General features: G+C 38.0%; 1 protein-coding gene across 4 annotated transcripts in view; it reads right to left on the reverse strand.

The window, feature by feature from the left end:
- Positions 1-3,599: 3,599 nt before the first annotated feature.
- ZBTB44 (zinc finger and BTB domain containing 44) overlaps positions 3,600-15,364 on the reverse strand; it is a 46,827-nt gene continuing 35,062 nt past the window's right edge. Inside the window, exons 3-6 of one of the 4 annotated variants that reach the window (XM_080650531.1) lie at positions 12,553-12,637; positions 9,936-10,099; positions 8,565-8,648; positions 3,600-5,593 (exon numbers count right to left, since the gene is read on the reverse strand). In XM_080650531.1, coding sequence (XP_080506657.1) covers positions 5,583-5,593; positions 8,565-8,648; positions 9,936-10,099; positions 12,553-12,637 — 344 coding nt within the window. In that variant the 3' untranslated portion in view covers positions 3,600-5,582. Of the gene's footprint in view, positions 5,594-8,347; positions 8,649-9,935; positions 10,100-12,552; positions 12,638-15,364 lie in introns of all 4 variants that reach the window. The other 3 variants (XM_080650530.1, XM_080650529.1, XM_080650528.1) reach the window with 3 other exon arrangements.

Here is a 15,364-nt window from a genome sequence, read left to right on the forward strand (position 1 = left end):
GACCTGAACATCCATTTACAGTGAGATTTTTAAAAACTTAACTGAATAATGAAAACGATATGGTTAGATGGCATTTGGGAAAAGAAAGACAATTTAAAAGAAGTTATAGCCCCTTAAGCCATCAGGCAGCAATTTTATCAATGAATCATCACAATTGAGCCCAGCATTTTAAGCTAATCAGAAAAATTATTCAATTGAGAAGAGAAAGGCAATAAAAATTTGACTTTAGAAAGAGGCACTTCAAACTAAAATTTATTTATTTATTTTGCCAGAATGGTGTGACTCAGCGGTTGAGGGTCAACCCAGGAGCCAAGAGGTCACTGGTTCGATTCCCAGTCAGGGCACAGCCCAGGTTGCAGGCTTGATCCCCAGTGGGGGGCATGCAGGAGACAGCAATCAATGATGTTTCTCTCTCTTCAAGGTTCCTCTCTATCACTCTTCCTTCCTCTCTCCCTAAAAATCTTAGGGGAAGAAAAATGATTACAAAAAATGAGTTTAAAAAATTTTAAAATAGGTTTCTGTCTTCTATCAGTGGTCTGAACTCTTCATTCTTTGTAAACGATCATGTAAACAGCAACCCTGGCGTTGGTTGGAGCTGCCCGGGGCCTATGCAGAGGGAGCTTGCTTAACTCACACTTTCAGGCAGGCTTATTGCTCAGATACTGCCAGCTGAGCGTCCTGTGACAGTGCCTTCCAGCGCGCAGAGGCTATATGTAAAGGCATAGCGCATGGATCTATTACTTTATCATAAAAATATAATCACTATGATATAGTGAAACCATCTAACTGTATAGTTTAATATGAAGTAAAAAAAAAGTACACCTATGATGTCACCCAGAGTCTTCTCCCACAAGCTGACAGATTTAACTTTCTATTAATCTCAAGATACTTATTATCTAAAAATGAAATATCCAGAGTGTTCGTTCCTTAGTTGAGCCTGAAAGCTGGTTCAATTTCATTTCATTGTTTGATCTGAACCATTATTGCTTTTTGCAAATTTGTCTTGCTGAGGACTATCTACATGGTCAGACAACTCAAAGATAAAATTGGGTCCAAGCAAAATAAGAAGTTACTTAGGAGTTTGATGATTTTAATGTAAAGCCTGTAAGACTATGTTCAGCTGTAACTATTCCTCACAGATGTGTTTACTATAATGGAGATTCCCCCAATTTTGTTTCACTGCTTCAGAAAAAAAAAAAAAAAAAATCAAGCTTCTATATATTCTCCTTTCAGTAACTTTCAAAACATAAATATATTATAAATAAAGCATCTATGTCAATAACTCACAGTGGAAAAACCACATTACCTTTTAGCAACTTTGGGTCCTTTCAAAGCGAACTTTGAAGCCTCCCCCCAATTAATATTAACACCTAGGAAACTATGATCCCTCACTTGGACGTATGTGTATTTCAGTTATAACTTCACCTTTCCCAGATGAGTGGAAATACTTAAGTGCTGCATGAAAGTTTCTCATTCTCTTCATCAATTCCTCAAGTCTCAAACTCTTTTCAGTTAAATATTACAATTTTGGGATTGTTCATTCATCAAGTACTGATTCTCTCCATGTACTAATCCAGTATCCATCACCACACAGTAATGTTGTTTGTGCCCCCCCCCCCCCCCCAGGACTACAAAACAGAGAGATGAACACACGATCTGAGAGTCTTCAAAAGAAAACCACTAAACCAGACAACTGGTCTCTATTCAGATTAAGGTAAGTACAAGAATAAAAAATAATAAAATACTGAAAGAGCAAGACAGCTTTCAAAGGCTCCCAGGGAACTGTCTGCACATCAGGAGAGACTGCTCAGTAGTCGGAAGGTAACAGTGTTATCAGTAATAAATACATCAGATGTGCTGGCTAGTCCACCACTTTGGTAAAATACTTTAGCGAAAGGGAAGCTTTTTTGTTTTGAAAGCCAAAGGGCTTTATGTCATAACAAGGAACCAAATTACTGTCAGCCAGAGTGGTTGCTGAAATCTAAGACTGAATGAGGCTATTTAAACATTTTGGTACACTTTGTCTCACTGAAATCAAGAACTTTAAAAACTGACAATATAACTAAATGTATAACTAATTACTTGAAATAAAAATTACGATGACTTGAAATTCAAATTAAGAAAAATTCACTTAAATATATTTGTGGGTGACAAACTCCTTTTGCTTCCCTTTACAGAAAACTTAAAATTACAAAAATATTAAATAAAACCCAATATTCACCTGTTTCTGAATTAGTATAATCACGACATGCTCCAAGTGTCCGCTGTTAGAAATAGAGAGCAACTTCAGGAACTTAACGCCCAGTGCACCACCACAAACATCTTTGCTCATTTCTAAACTGTATCACACCTATGTGGTAGCTTATTTATGGAAAATAAATGTGTTTTCTTGTATAAAATAGTTGGTTTTAAAAAGGCAATTTATTCTGTACCCTAAAATTTAAGCCCTTTAAATATCAGTTACCCTCTTGGGCCTAAGAAAAAGATAGCTATGCTTAAGTATTCTAAACTGGACTCCTTGATGTTTAATTATACTGACAGTTTCTAATGACTGAGATAACGTTAACTGGCTTCCATCTGTTTGCAATGTTTTCCATATATTCTAGTAAAAATTACATGTCCAAACATCCCTCATTTGCATGAATTTTAAATAAATCCAATTACCACTACGTACTATTATCCCTCGAAAGGGATCTATCGATAAGCTAAATATCCTTAAACTGTGTGTCAAGAAGAACGTGAGCCTCCCTGAGAGCGAGAAGGCCTTTGTTCATATCGTTTTATGTTAAATTCTAGTGAGTTAACCATATTGCTAAGATTTGGGAAGAAGACAAGTAACTAAGTATGGTTTTCACAGTATTATACTCTAATTTTTTAAAAAATTGGAAATCTGTGCAATTGCTAATTGCCAATGAAAATCTAAAGTTTCCATCTGGGGAAGAATGGCCCACGGTGGTAACTGCACCTTCTGCGAACACAGTCCACCTTACAGCTGCCCAGGCGGTGCCAGCTCTGTTAGAGTTCTCAGGCAGGTGTGTAAACACCTCCTACCAACAAGATTCTAACGCATTTATTTAACCCCACTTCCTCCCTTCTTTTCCTTTAAAAATAACTCTTACAACTGAGGGCAACAACTGCTGGTCATAATTTTACCTATTGTTTGTCTCGTCCCTGTAAGATTAAAAAATTAACTGTGACATTTACCTACCGGCAGGCATAACTGTTTCCAAAGTACCTGACACTGAAAATAAGAATCGCTGACCTTTCCATCCGGGACACAGCAGGACTGTCACCGCGGAGCTGTTGCAGAAAGCAATTCAACCCTATTGGTCAAGAAGCATGAGTGTGAGCCCATCATAACCTGCCTAGGTTGCTTTTCCTGAAGGTAATATGCACACATTTGAGAGCAAAGGGGTAAGAACAGATTCACGAGTGAGATGAGTTGGAAACAGGTTAAAGGCAGAAGAATACGGAAAGAGACTAAAAGAAAATTAGCCTTAAAAAATTTCAATGAGTTTACTTTTCCTTCCTTTACATTTGTGGGGGGATAAAGTAAATTACAGAATTAGCAAATTAAAAAAAAGAGAGAAACAAATCACTAAAACTTAAAAAATATATTTTATTAAGGTCTAGCACCTGGACAAAATTCAGATCTTGTTTGCTGAATAAGAAACTGTATTTTGTTCCCCTTTTTTCTGATCTAATCAGGTACTCTCATAATTATTAAACTTTGGGTATATACATAGTTACTCAAAGTTCATTGTTCATAAACTTATGAATATTCTGGATCAAGGTAAGTGATGCTTTAACTGGTACTAGATGAAAAGTATACTCCAGCTTAGAGTATCATATAAATTCAACTATAAATCAGAAAGTTTCATTAGTTAGCAGCAAAAAGGTGATATTCATTAATTTAAGATTTTGTTTTTCTTTAGTCTTAACAACTCTTTCCCCCCAGATTTCTGAGTCACAGACCATCATTCTATAGACTATCTTCATCTTTTACATTATTGCTTACATTGTGTAAAAACTACACTAACTGATTTTAATAAACTTGGCAACGTCTAAAAATATTTTGGGACAAGAATAACGTATCACTGCCATATGGAATTTTGTAAACAATCTTAGCTGAGTTAAGAACGTAGTCTTAATATACTTTTTATTTTGTCTAAAACAGCACAATAAAAACATCCCCAACAATACATAAACCTACATATAAAATATAGAGTATCTCCAATATTTTTCCTTTATATAGTATCATGACCGCATATGCAAGAGAAAGTATTGTGGGTGGGGCAAGAGGAAACTAATTTAGGCAGTGACCTAATTAGTCAGACATTAACATTCAAAGACCAGGTGGGCAACTTCAGCCAGAAAAGTAGTATTATAAAGAGCTCCTATGAAATTGGAATTTACATACTACATTCTCCACTCCTGGTCATTCATGCATAGCTGAACTATTCTCAGTCATGGTTTTTGCCTTCTTTTGTAGAAGAAAGGTAAGATGATTTGGAGGACTGGTTCTATAAAGATTCAGGGAATGCCTATTCCCAATATCAAATTTTCACCACGAAAAATCAGAATAGAAAGGACAAAGCTAAAAAAACAAAAGCAAAACCAGGCCCAGGCAACAGGGCTCAGTGGTTGAGCGTTGACCTATGAACCAGGAGGTCACAGTTTGATTCCTGGTCAGGGCACATGCCCAGGTTGCAGGCTCCATCCCCAGTGTGGGTCATTCAGGAGGCAGCTGATAGATGATTCTCTCTCACCATTGATGCTTCCTCTTTCCCTCTTCCTTGCTCTATGAAGTAAAAAAAAAAAGAGTATTTACCCCAATAATTTTTAAGATAGCTTACCATAAATACTTCCGAAAACAAAGGCTTTACAAAATCCTGTACAATGTCCGGTGTACAGGAGTAAACATCTATTCAGGCCATCTGTCAAATTCCTTTTAGCAGTTGTTTCTGGTGTGCCCTTTCATCTCAGGAAGGTCAACATTCACCTGATTCCTTCGTTACCTAATGATCTGTTGTTAGCCTATTAACAACAATGCAAGGAGAAACTACTAGATGTTTTAAGTCAATCGGTTCTCCTTACGTCCAACAGTTGTATTATATTTTGACACCATGTTATTGTGTACTTACAGAAGCAATCTCCCAGTCATGAAAAATAAAACATCAATTGCAGGGTTCACAAAGTAAAAAGGGAAATTCTTCCCCAAAACCTTTTTAAAAAAATAAAATTAAATTTAAATGTACAAGACCAAGCACAGGCACTTTCCAAAAACCAAAATGAAGTCAAACCATGGAATTACTCAATAGTTATAGAAGACAGCTCTGATTTCGGGGGGTCCTCTCCGGTGGCCTCGGCACAAGCGCTGGTCTTGGGCTGCTCTGTCATTTCTTCCTCCTTTTCGGCCAGCCCGCCAAGAGCCCCCAAGGGAAAAGTGCTTTCACAATTCTGGGTTGAGGAGACCTGTGAAATTACAGGCATTTGAACAGAGGAGTTGCTTTCAAAACTGTGTTCTCCAAGATCATACTGAACAAGGGCCTCTTCCTGCTCGTGGTTTAAGTAGTCCGGTACTAGGAAATCACTAAGAGGCAAAGGATGAAACAGAGTTAATTCTCAAACCTGTAGTGAACAAGACACAATAAAAAGACCTGATCTGTAAAACAAGATCAGGATGTTTTATTTCTTCAATTCTTAAAGGAAGATTAAATTTAAGATTTTAGTCCTAGCAAGTTTGGCTCAGTGGATAGAGCATCAGCCTGTGGACTGAAGGGCCCCAGGTTCGATTCTGGCCAAGGGCATGGACCTCGGATGCAGGCTCGATAATGGGTCCTGTTTGAAGTGCGTGTGGAAAGCAACCCATTGATGTTTCTCAGTCTCTCCCCCTCCCTTCCAATCTCTCTAAAAATATCCTCGGGTGAGGATTAACAACAAAAATTGGGAATTTAACTTTTAAACTGTCCTAAATATGAACCTAAGCGCTCCATTAAAACCAAAGTACATCAACTCTCACTACCACCAATAGATAAGATGCAATGTCACCTTGTTTTATGTAGAACAGTTTCTATTAAGCAAAGACCATTTGAGTAAAATTATGCTTAACCTTTCTTGGACAATATACTTATTAAAAGGTATATAAGCCCTGGACAGGTAGCTCAGTTGGTCAGAGCATTGTCTTGATATGCCAAGGTTGCGGGTTCGACCTATAGTCAGTGCACATACAAGAATCAACCAATGAATGCATAAATAAGTGGAACAACAAATCGCTGTTTCTCTCTCTTAAATCAATCCATCAATGGTAGTTTTATTACTTCCTGAAGATAAGTATCCTCATACATAAATGACCTTATATGAAATCTAAAAAACTAACATGTGTGCCCTGCTGTTACATTTAGCATGTAAAAACTAAATTACATTTTAATCAGAATGCTATGAGATTAGTTACATTTTAGTCCTCAGACTATCTAGTTTACTAATATTGAAAGTACTTAATAGTCTATTGATATAAATGATAAGTATTTAATTATTGAATGTAAAATATACCAAAATTTTTACAGTAGGTATTATTCTACGGTAGATATTATTCCTGAGTGGCGAGATCAGAAAAGGCCTTAATTTCTTATATTCCATACTTTTAAATATTTAGTATTTTTGTAGTTAAGACTTATATTTAATCTTAGATGTTTTAAATTTAATCTTAGATGTTTTAAATCTTGATTGCTTCATAATACTAAAATGTCAACTCATACACTTAATAGTTATTTTATAATTGAATTGTCCAGTATGAATAAAATTAAAATCTCATAGGTACAGCACTTTTAGATGTCATGTGACACTTTCTAAAAACTCTTCAGGTGATGTGGAGAACAGAGGGGCTCTGGGTAGGAAAGATACAGAAGAGTGGTTAATGGACACTATTTTAGTCACAAACAATGTTTACTGTGACATGTATAATCGAGGTTCAATGATATGACCACCAGATGATCAGAGTTACAATAATTACATTAAACAAAGTGAATGTTTGATTTGAAGAGAACAAAATCTATGTAGGAATATTTGGAATTCATTGAGAAATAATATTTCAAAGTAAGTGGTTTAAAATTTAAGATTCATTTTATAAAAAACTGAGCATGCCTATAGATGTATTAAAAATGGACAACAGCCCTAACTGGTTTGGCTCAGTGGATAGAGCGTCGGCCTGCGGACTGAAGGGTCCCAGGTTCGATTCCGGTCAAGGGCATGTACCTTGGTTGCGGGCACATCCCCAGTAGGGGGTGTGCAGGAGGCAGCTGATTGATGTTTCTAACTCTCTATACCTCTCCCTTCCTCTCTGTAAAAAAATCAATAAAAATGTATTACAAAATTCTGTTGTCCATTTTTTTTTTTTTTTAATCTAGAGGGAACCTTAGAAATCACCTTTCTAGCCCACATTTTATCCTTTTCTAACTTGCAAGCCCCTTCATTGGGAAAGTGACATACTCCCTCACAACAGCAGTTTATGGCAAAGCTAGAACCTGATTTCCTCAGATACCCTATAAATCAAAGGCAATTCCATCACAAACTATTAATATTAAAAACATGAAGTTTTAAGCTAAAAGGAAAAAAGAAAAACCACTTGATCTAAATAATCATATCCATTATAATTGCTACTGCAATTTCTCTTATTATATATAACTAAAAAAGAGAAATGCTCAAGAATTTTATTAACATCCAGAGTCTGAAGTAATCCAATAGCACTAAGTATCATCTGACATGGCAAGTTTCCAATAAGGTCCATTTAAGATCCACTACAGAATTACTTTAACCTTATATTATATATATATATATATATATATAACAAAACACAACAAAAAAACACCAAAAACAAAACCCAAGAGGAGCCTGGCCAATGTTGCTCAGTGGTTGAGCTCTGACCTATGAACCAGGAGATCACCGTTTGATTCCAGGTCGAGGCACCAGGTTGTGGCCTCAATCCCCAGTAGGAGGCGTGCAGGAGACAGCCGATCAATGAGTCGCTCATCATTGATGTTTCTTTCCCTCCCTCTCCCTTCCTCTCTGAAATCAATAAAAACGTTATTTAAAACCTTAAAAAAACAAAAACCCCAATATCAGTAGCCTGTTCCTATAGAAAAAGATTCCTAATTTCAAAAATAGTATTTTTAATTGTGTATACTTAGATTTAGCAAAATTTTATCAGGTCAGATTGGAGTATGGATTGGATTTTAAAAGGAATGTGACTGGTTACCTGGCAGCCCGATAAAGATAGAGCAGGCTGCCCTAGAAGCAGGAAGAGAGGTCAGAAAGCAGTTTTCCTGGGGGTTCTCGCTGTGCACCTCACCTGCTCTGGAAGTAGTTTGCTAGCTCTGACGCTTCATGGTTCAGACTCCTCAGGTGCACGATTAAATTTCCAGAGTTGGTGAACATGGCGCCACATGTTTTGCACTCGTAAATCCGAGGCTTGCGGATAATGTGCCGGGAAACCCTCATGTGGTGCTTATATTCCCCGAAGGAAGTGAAAGTGGCACCACATATCTGGCACCGGAAACAGCGTTTACCTTCATGCTTTAGGCGATGCATCTTTAGCGAGTAAGCCCTGGTGAACTTTTTTCCACAGCGGTCACACTGAAATGGTTTAATTCCTATAAAATAAAATAAAATATTATCTGAAAACAAATTAACTGAGTTTATCAACCTCACACATTTCTGAGTTATCATTCTGTAGCAATAGATGATTTGAAAATACAAAAACCACCGGCAAAACTGAATTGCAATTCATTATCTTAGGAAAGATACAGAATATCTTAAGTTGCTACTTAAAAAAACAAAACAAAAAAAAAAAAACAGCAAGAGGGGTGGAGTAAACTAGGTAATATACACTCAAATTGGTGTCTGAACACCCTTCAAAATCATCTATTTTACAAGCTTCAAAACACAATTTATCTACAGTATTTAAACATGACCCAAATTCCCTGTAACATTTATTTCATTTGTGAGCTTTATATTGAAAAGATGTGAAAAAGATTGGTACCTACTCTTCATTCATCTCTGAGAGAAATGAGTAGAAGAAAAATTTAACTTTTCTGAACATAATTAACAATCATGATAGAACTACCATTTGATGACTTGGGTTTTAGGTATTTAATGTAATAGTGATAGGTCATTATCAACAGTTTTGGCAAAAAAATTTAAAAACCTTCAGAACATAATCTGTTGATTTAACAGTCACAGGAAACTGTATTAGTCACAGGACTGTTAGATGTGCCTGAAGAAGAGCAACATGAGATGGCACAGCTGAACATGACAGCAGGATTTCTGACTTATCAGAGGTCAGTGTTTCACCTCTAGGATTCTGCTGCCTTTCTGTGATCACTGAACTGAAGTTTCAAATCTGTTTTACACATCATTTATCCAAAATCTCTTTCACATTAAAAAAGGACTACAAAGCTAACTAGACAAGGCACAGAGAAATTCAGGATTGCAGAATTAAAATTAAATTATTAAATATTTAAAAAATCATTTTATTTAGAATTTCAAACTTACAGAGAAAACAGTACAAAGAACACTTACACCATTTGCTTTACAATCTGTATTTGTGCTTCTATACCTCACATATATACACACAACACACCCAGCATCTTTTACTGACGTTACACACACACACACACACACACACACACACACACACACACACACACACGCAGCGCTAAGCTTTAACCCTAATGCTATGCCTGTGGAAAACATACTAATAGCTTCTGACACTGCACTATTTCAACAACAGTCCTGGGCTTATCTGTTCTCATTTGACTTCCCAGAGATACCTATACATTTTTTAAATAAAAACCACCTGTTTGCTATTTTTAACTGGGATTCCAAAGTAAAATGTTTTAGAGTACTCATTCATGCCATAGTAGGGAAGGCGACGTTACCTGAGTGGATGAGCATGTGCTGTTTTAGGTTCTGAATTCGGGTGAATCGCACCCCACAAGTTGGACACTGAAAAGGTCTGTCTGGACCATTTGGGCTGGGCCGTTCTGTACTGCTGGTAGAAGGGGCAATGTAGAGTTGGTAGGGATACTGAACATTTTCCAATCTAAAAAACAGACCAAAGAAGGCAACCAGGCTCTGATTTTTAAGTTGAATAAACATTTCTGCACAACATTTAAGTGAACAAAAGAAAAAGCACTTGAAGATTTTTGGAAACAGTTTCACTGTTAGATGAAAAGTTTCATTTGCGGCAATATGAAAAATGTTGTCCAGAATGGCCAGTATCTTAAGCAAGGATGTACAGCCATACAACACACCATTAACACTTTTACCTCAAGGATCTTTAATCTTTCTAATTCTTTCCTTCCTACTCCTGCTTTAATTTAGGCCCTCGTCAATACAAGGCTGAATTAATAACTCCCTCTCTTTAGCCCACAGGCCTCTGATCTACCCTTCTCACTGTTTCACAATGATTTCTTGGATTCAGTCAGCCACCATTTAAACTCCTGCAAAGGTTCAGTTATCTTCAGAATAAAGTCTAAACCCCTTTGCAAGGCACTCTTTATGACCTGAGTTCTGTGTACTTTTCCAGCCTCATGTCTTGTCATAGTCCCCAAACACACCCTATACCAAGCTGTCCCTCCTAATAGTTCTCTCAGTGCTGTGCTTTTGTACACTGAACTTCCTCTATTAGTCTACCGTCTTTGCCTAGATAACGCCTAGTCATTTTATGAAAGGTGATAAAGTTGCCTCCTCCTCCTGGAAGCCGTCTTTGATTTATCAGCGGCTTAGGTTTGCTACCTTCCTATACAGAGCAATAGAACCATCTGCAGATCACTCGAGATTATGTTTACTTTGCCTATTTTCAACCTCTCTCCTTTCCCACAAATTGGTTTGATTCCTTTGAGGCCAAGGACTATTCATTTCATCTCTAGTATCTCTACCACTTACCACAGTGTCTAGTATAGAACAGACAACCTCATTCATGTTTGAAATTAAGGAACCTAGGCACATTTACATTTGTTTACACCTTCATTATTTATTCAAATGACTAGTAACTAACCTGCTATGCCAGGTTTAGCTATTCAAGAACAATAAACCTTGTTTGCAGTCTTTGAATGCTTCAAGTTTTCTACACATACAATATTTAAGTCTGCCCTGGGCTCTCTATGAGGAATTAATTCAGTGGTCAAAGACAGACAATACTCAAGAAAATGATCAGAATGGAGAATTGAAATAGGGTGAACCAATAGTGATAAGTGCAGCTTTATTTTACACTGGTGGCTAGAAAACGCTCCCTTGAGATTTGACAAGTTCCCAAAGCAGAAACAAATATAGAATGTCCCACGAACTGAAAGGAGATCTATATGGCTAGAATGTAGTATGCAAGGAGAATGGTCTAAAGGAGGTTGGGCAGAAGCTGTATCATATGGGGCTTTAAAGGCATTAGCAAGGAATTTAGATTTTAAGTGTGAATCTATAGGAAACAAGATCATTCCAGTAGCTACATGGAGAATGACTGGAGTAGGGGCAGAATGAAATCAGAGTGGTCAAGGCAGAAGATGGTGGTGATTTGGGTTCAGGTGGCTGTAGCAGAGATGAAGGAAAAGTGGACCCGTAAGAGATGCTTTGGAGGCAGAGATGTGAGGACTTCTTTAAGGATGAAGTATGGGGAGTGAGGGGAAGAACAAGTATACTTCCTGGAGATCCTGCTTGAGAAGTTAGGGGAATGATGAAGCTGTTTGAGGGGAGCTAGAAGTTTTGAGTTCTGTCCTGGGCACAGTTAAGTCTGAGATGTCCCTTACTCATCTATGTGGAAACATCGAGCAAGGAGGGTCAATCTGAAGGTAACTTGGGAATAATGGATATGTAGATGAGGGTTTGACATATTTTCTGTAGCAGGTTAGACAGTAAATATTTCTGGCTCTGCACACCACATGATCTGTTTCAATTACTCAACTCTGCGGTCCACAGACACAGACAATGTATAAACAAATAGTGTGGCCATCCTATATAATAAAAATGTAATATGCAAATGGTCGTTATGCCTTGACGTGTAACGACCGGGTCACAGATCAGCAGGAGGGTGGGGCAGCGAGCTACAAGTAGGCAGCCGAGAGCTACAGGAGGGGGCAGGGCAGTGGGCGGAGAGCTACAGGAGGGCAGCAGCGAGCTACTGGCTACAAGCGGGTGGCAGAGAGCTACAGGAGGGGGCAGGGCAGCGGGCGGAGAGCTACAGGAGGGCAGCAGCGAGCTACTGGCGCACGTATTCGTGCACAGGGCTACTAGTGTTCCAATAAAACCTGATTTGCAAAGGCTGGTGGGCTGGAACTGGCCTCTGGTCCATAATTTGCCAACCCCTGATACAGATACTATTTAAAGAGATGGGACCAGGCAGTTTTAAAAATGCTAAAAAAACTCCTGTACAGGTGGTTTATTTATGATGTGATAAAGCTACCTTGTTACTCTAAAACTTATTATATAATCCCAGATAAAAGACTTAAACTTAAGAGTTGCAAGCACAGTCCTTAAAAGAAAATAACCTATGTTAGTACTAACCGATCATCATCATCTGCGTGAGCATTGGTGCTGGAAGTGCTTTGAAGCGTAGGTAACCCTTCGGTGACACCTTCATCTACCGAACCTGAAAATAAAAGACAGGTGTCAATACTGTGGTAAATAAGCCAAGACACTAATTGCAAGCTGTAACTTTAAGCCTTTAAAAACAGACTAATGCAGCGGTCGCCAACCTGTGTCCCCGGACCCCTGGTGGTCTGTGAGGTCCAAAAGGTTGGTGACTGCTGGACTAATGTATGTGCATATCCTGAATTAATAAAAAGTGTTCTATAATACTTTAAATGTTGATGTCATTTAAAAAGAAATCACATGTAAGACAACAGCCTTATATTAAAACCTTTTAGGACTATTTCTTTGATATAAATGTTAGAAACAAAGCAATTCAAATGTAAACTAAACAAAAATTTACACAAAATTAAATGTTATAAAAATCACTTAAGGAACCAGACAATTTTACTTTTTATTTTTTTAATATATTTTATTGATTTTTTACAGAGAGGAAGGGAGAGGGATATAGAGTTAGAAACATCGATGAGAGAGAAACATCGATCAGCTGCCTCCTGCACACCCCCTACTGGGGATGTGCCCGCAACCAAGTTACGTGCCCTTGACCGGAATCGAACCTGGGACCCTTCAGTCTGCAGGCCGACGCTCTATCCACTGAGCCAAACCGGTTTTGGCCAATTTTACTTTTTAAGTATTTTATTGATTTGAGAGAGAGGAAGGGAGGGGGAGAGAGAGAAACATCAATCAGTTGTCTCCTGCACGCCACCTACTGGGGATCAAGCCAGTCACTTCCCTGGCAAGCCCTTCCTTCCAGGAGGCAACCAACATCCTGACTTTAATGGTTACTATTTCAAGGGCATGTACCTTGGTTGTGGGCATATCCCCAGTAGGGGGCGTGCAGGAGGCAGCTGATCGGTGTTGCTCTCTCATCGATGTTTCTAACTCTCTATCCCTCTCCCTTCCTCTATGTAAAAAATCAATAAAATATATTTTAAAAAAGTATGTGTTCTTCTTAGACATAAATGACTGTAAAACATTTTTCAAGGAACTGTCTTTTTAAAAAAACGTATGTACAGTAAGTTGTATATCACAATAAAATTTTTAATGCCATTAAGTTTATATATATTTTTAATTGATTTCAGAGAGAAAGGGGGGGGGAGAGAAAGATAGAAACATCAATGATGAGAGAGAATCACTGATCTGTAAAGAGGACATATTCTCTGAAAAGGGACATATTCATCCTAACTTCAGCAAATCAGTCCCTTGCAAACCATTTTCAAGCGTGATAACTACTGTCACAAACAACCAAGGCGCATAAGGAAACACGGCAGACAGAGAACCAACAGGAAAAAGCAGGCAGCAGAGATAAATTGGCATGGTTTTCATAAAGAGACGTAAAACAAATATGCTTATTACTATTTTTAACAAATCAGGCAAGCTTGAACAATGATTGCAGAGAAGAGGATTTTGTATCTGTGTTTTCCAATAATCTTAGGCTCTACAGCAGCGGTTTCCAATGGTTTTAGGCTCCACTAGCAGAGTCGCCTAAGACCATCGGAAAACACAGATATTTACATTACGATTCATAACAGTAGTAAGATTACAGCTATGAAGTAGCAACGAAAATAATGTTATGGTTGGGGGTCACCACAACATGAGGAACTGTATTAAAGGGTCGCGGTATAAGGAAGGTTGAGAACCACTGCTCTAATGCCTTGGCAGTGCCGGATGTTCCCCACCCGTCTTAGGGAAAAACTGGTTTTAGTGCTCTGATAGCTACTTACCTCTCCTCTAAAATTAAGCATCTTTTCAAATACCTTTAAAGTACCTTTAAAAAATCACATTGTTGTTTTTAGTGTGAGAGAAGACTCACAAAAATTATCAAGAACACCAATTATTACACAATGTTCTAACACACCGATAGAGGGTTTTGAAAGGAGACAACCCCAACTGTGCCCTCACGGTTCCTGCCCACCCTCCACCTCACCCCTCACTGTTGTGTGCTTAGCGTTCTATGCCTGTCTTGCCTTTTACTCTTTCCCTTACTGTCCAAGACATTTATGCTCCCCTGCCCAATATGCCTACTTATTCAACTTATTCCCAATCCTTCTCATTTGTTGATCCAGGTGTGGGTTTGGGGGCCAAAACGCTGCATTTCGTTTAGAAAGACCTGTTCACTTGTCAGTATCATACCATTTTCACTTTTTCTTTAAAAAAATAAAAAAGAAACTAAAGACTAATATTTCAATCTGTCCTAGGATAAAAACTGGAAAAATCCCCAAAATTTGGACCTGGTCACCATGGACACACACATACACACAAATTCTGCAGTTATTCAAAATACAGGCAATATGAAATCTTACAGGCAAAGACTTGCAAAAAAGGCCTGGAGATATGATTAGGGCAGGCTAGGAAGACTGATCTAGACATTTGCTTCTCACCATCAGGCAAGCTACACAGGCCGGAGTGGGGTCTTGGTGAGGTGAAAATAAAAACCACTGCCCTTTGGATTAATTCTCGCATTGTCAAGAGTTGGCTTAAAAAGCTGGTGAAAAAGAACTAAAACGGAGCACAAGATACCTCTTGCAGATGGTCTCCCTTAAAACAAGGCTATTTCCACATCCTAAAATATCATCTAAAGTTTGGCCTCTATGTCCCTAATTTGATTGACAGGGAGCAAAGGGCACTCTCCTCTCCCCCATGGCTATTCAATGAGCCAAAAGCTAAAAAAAACAACAAACACAAAAACACTCCAAACTAAATTAAGAGTTTAACAAAATATACTTTT

Source organism: Plecotus auritus (assembly GCF_963455305.1).
Source record: "Plecotus auritus genome assembly, chromosome: 13".
Classification (NCBI taxonomy): domain Eukaryota; kingdom Metazoa; phylum Chordata; class Mammalia; order Chiroptera; family Vespertilionidae; genus Plecotus; species Plecotus auritus.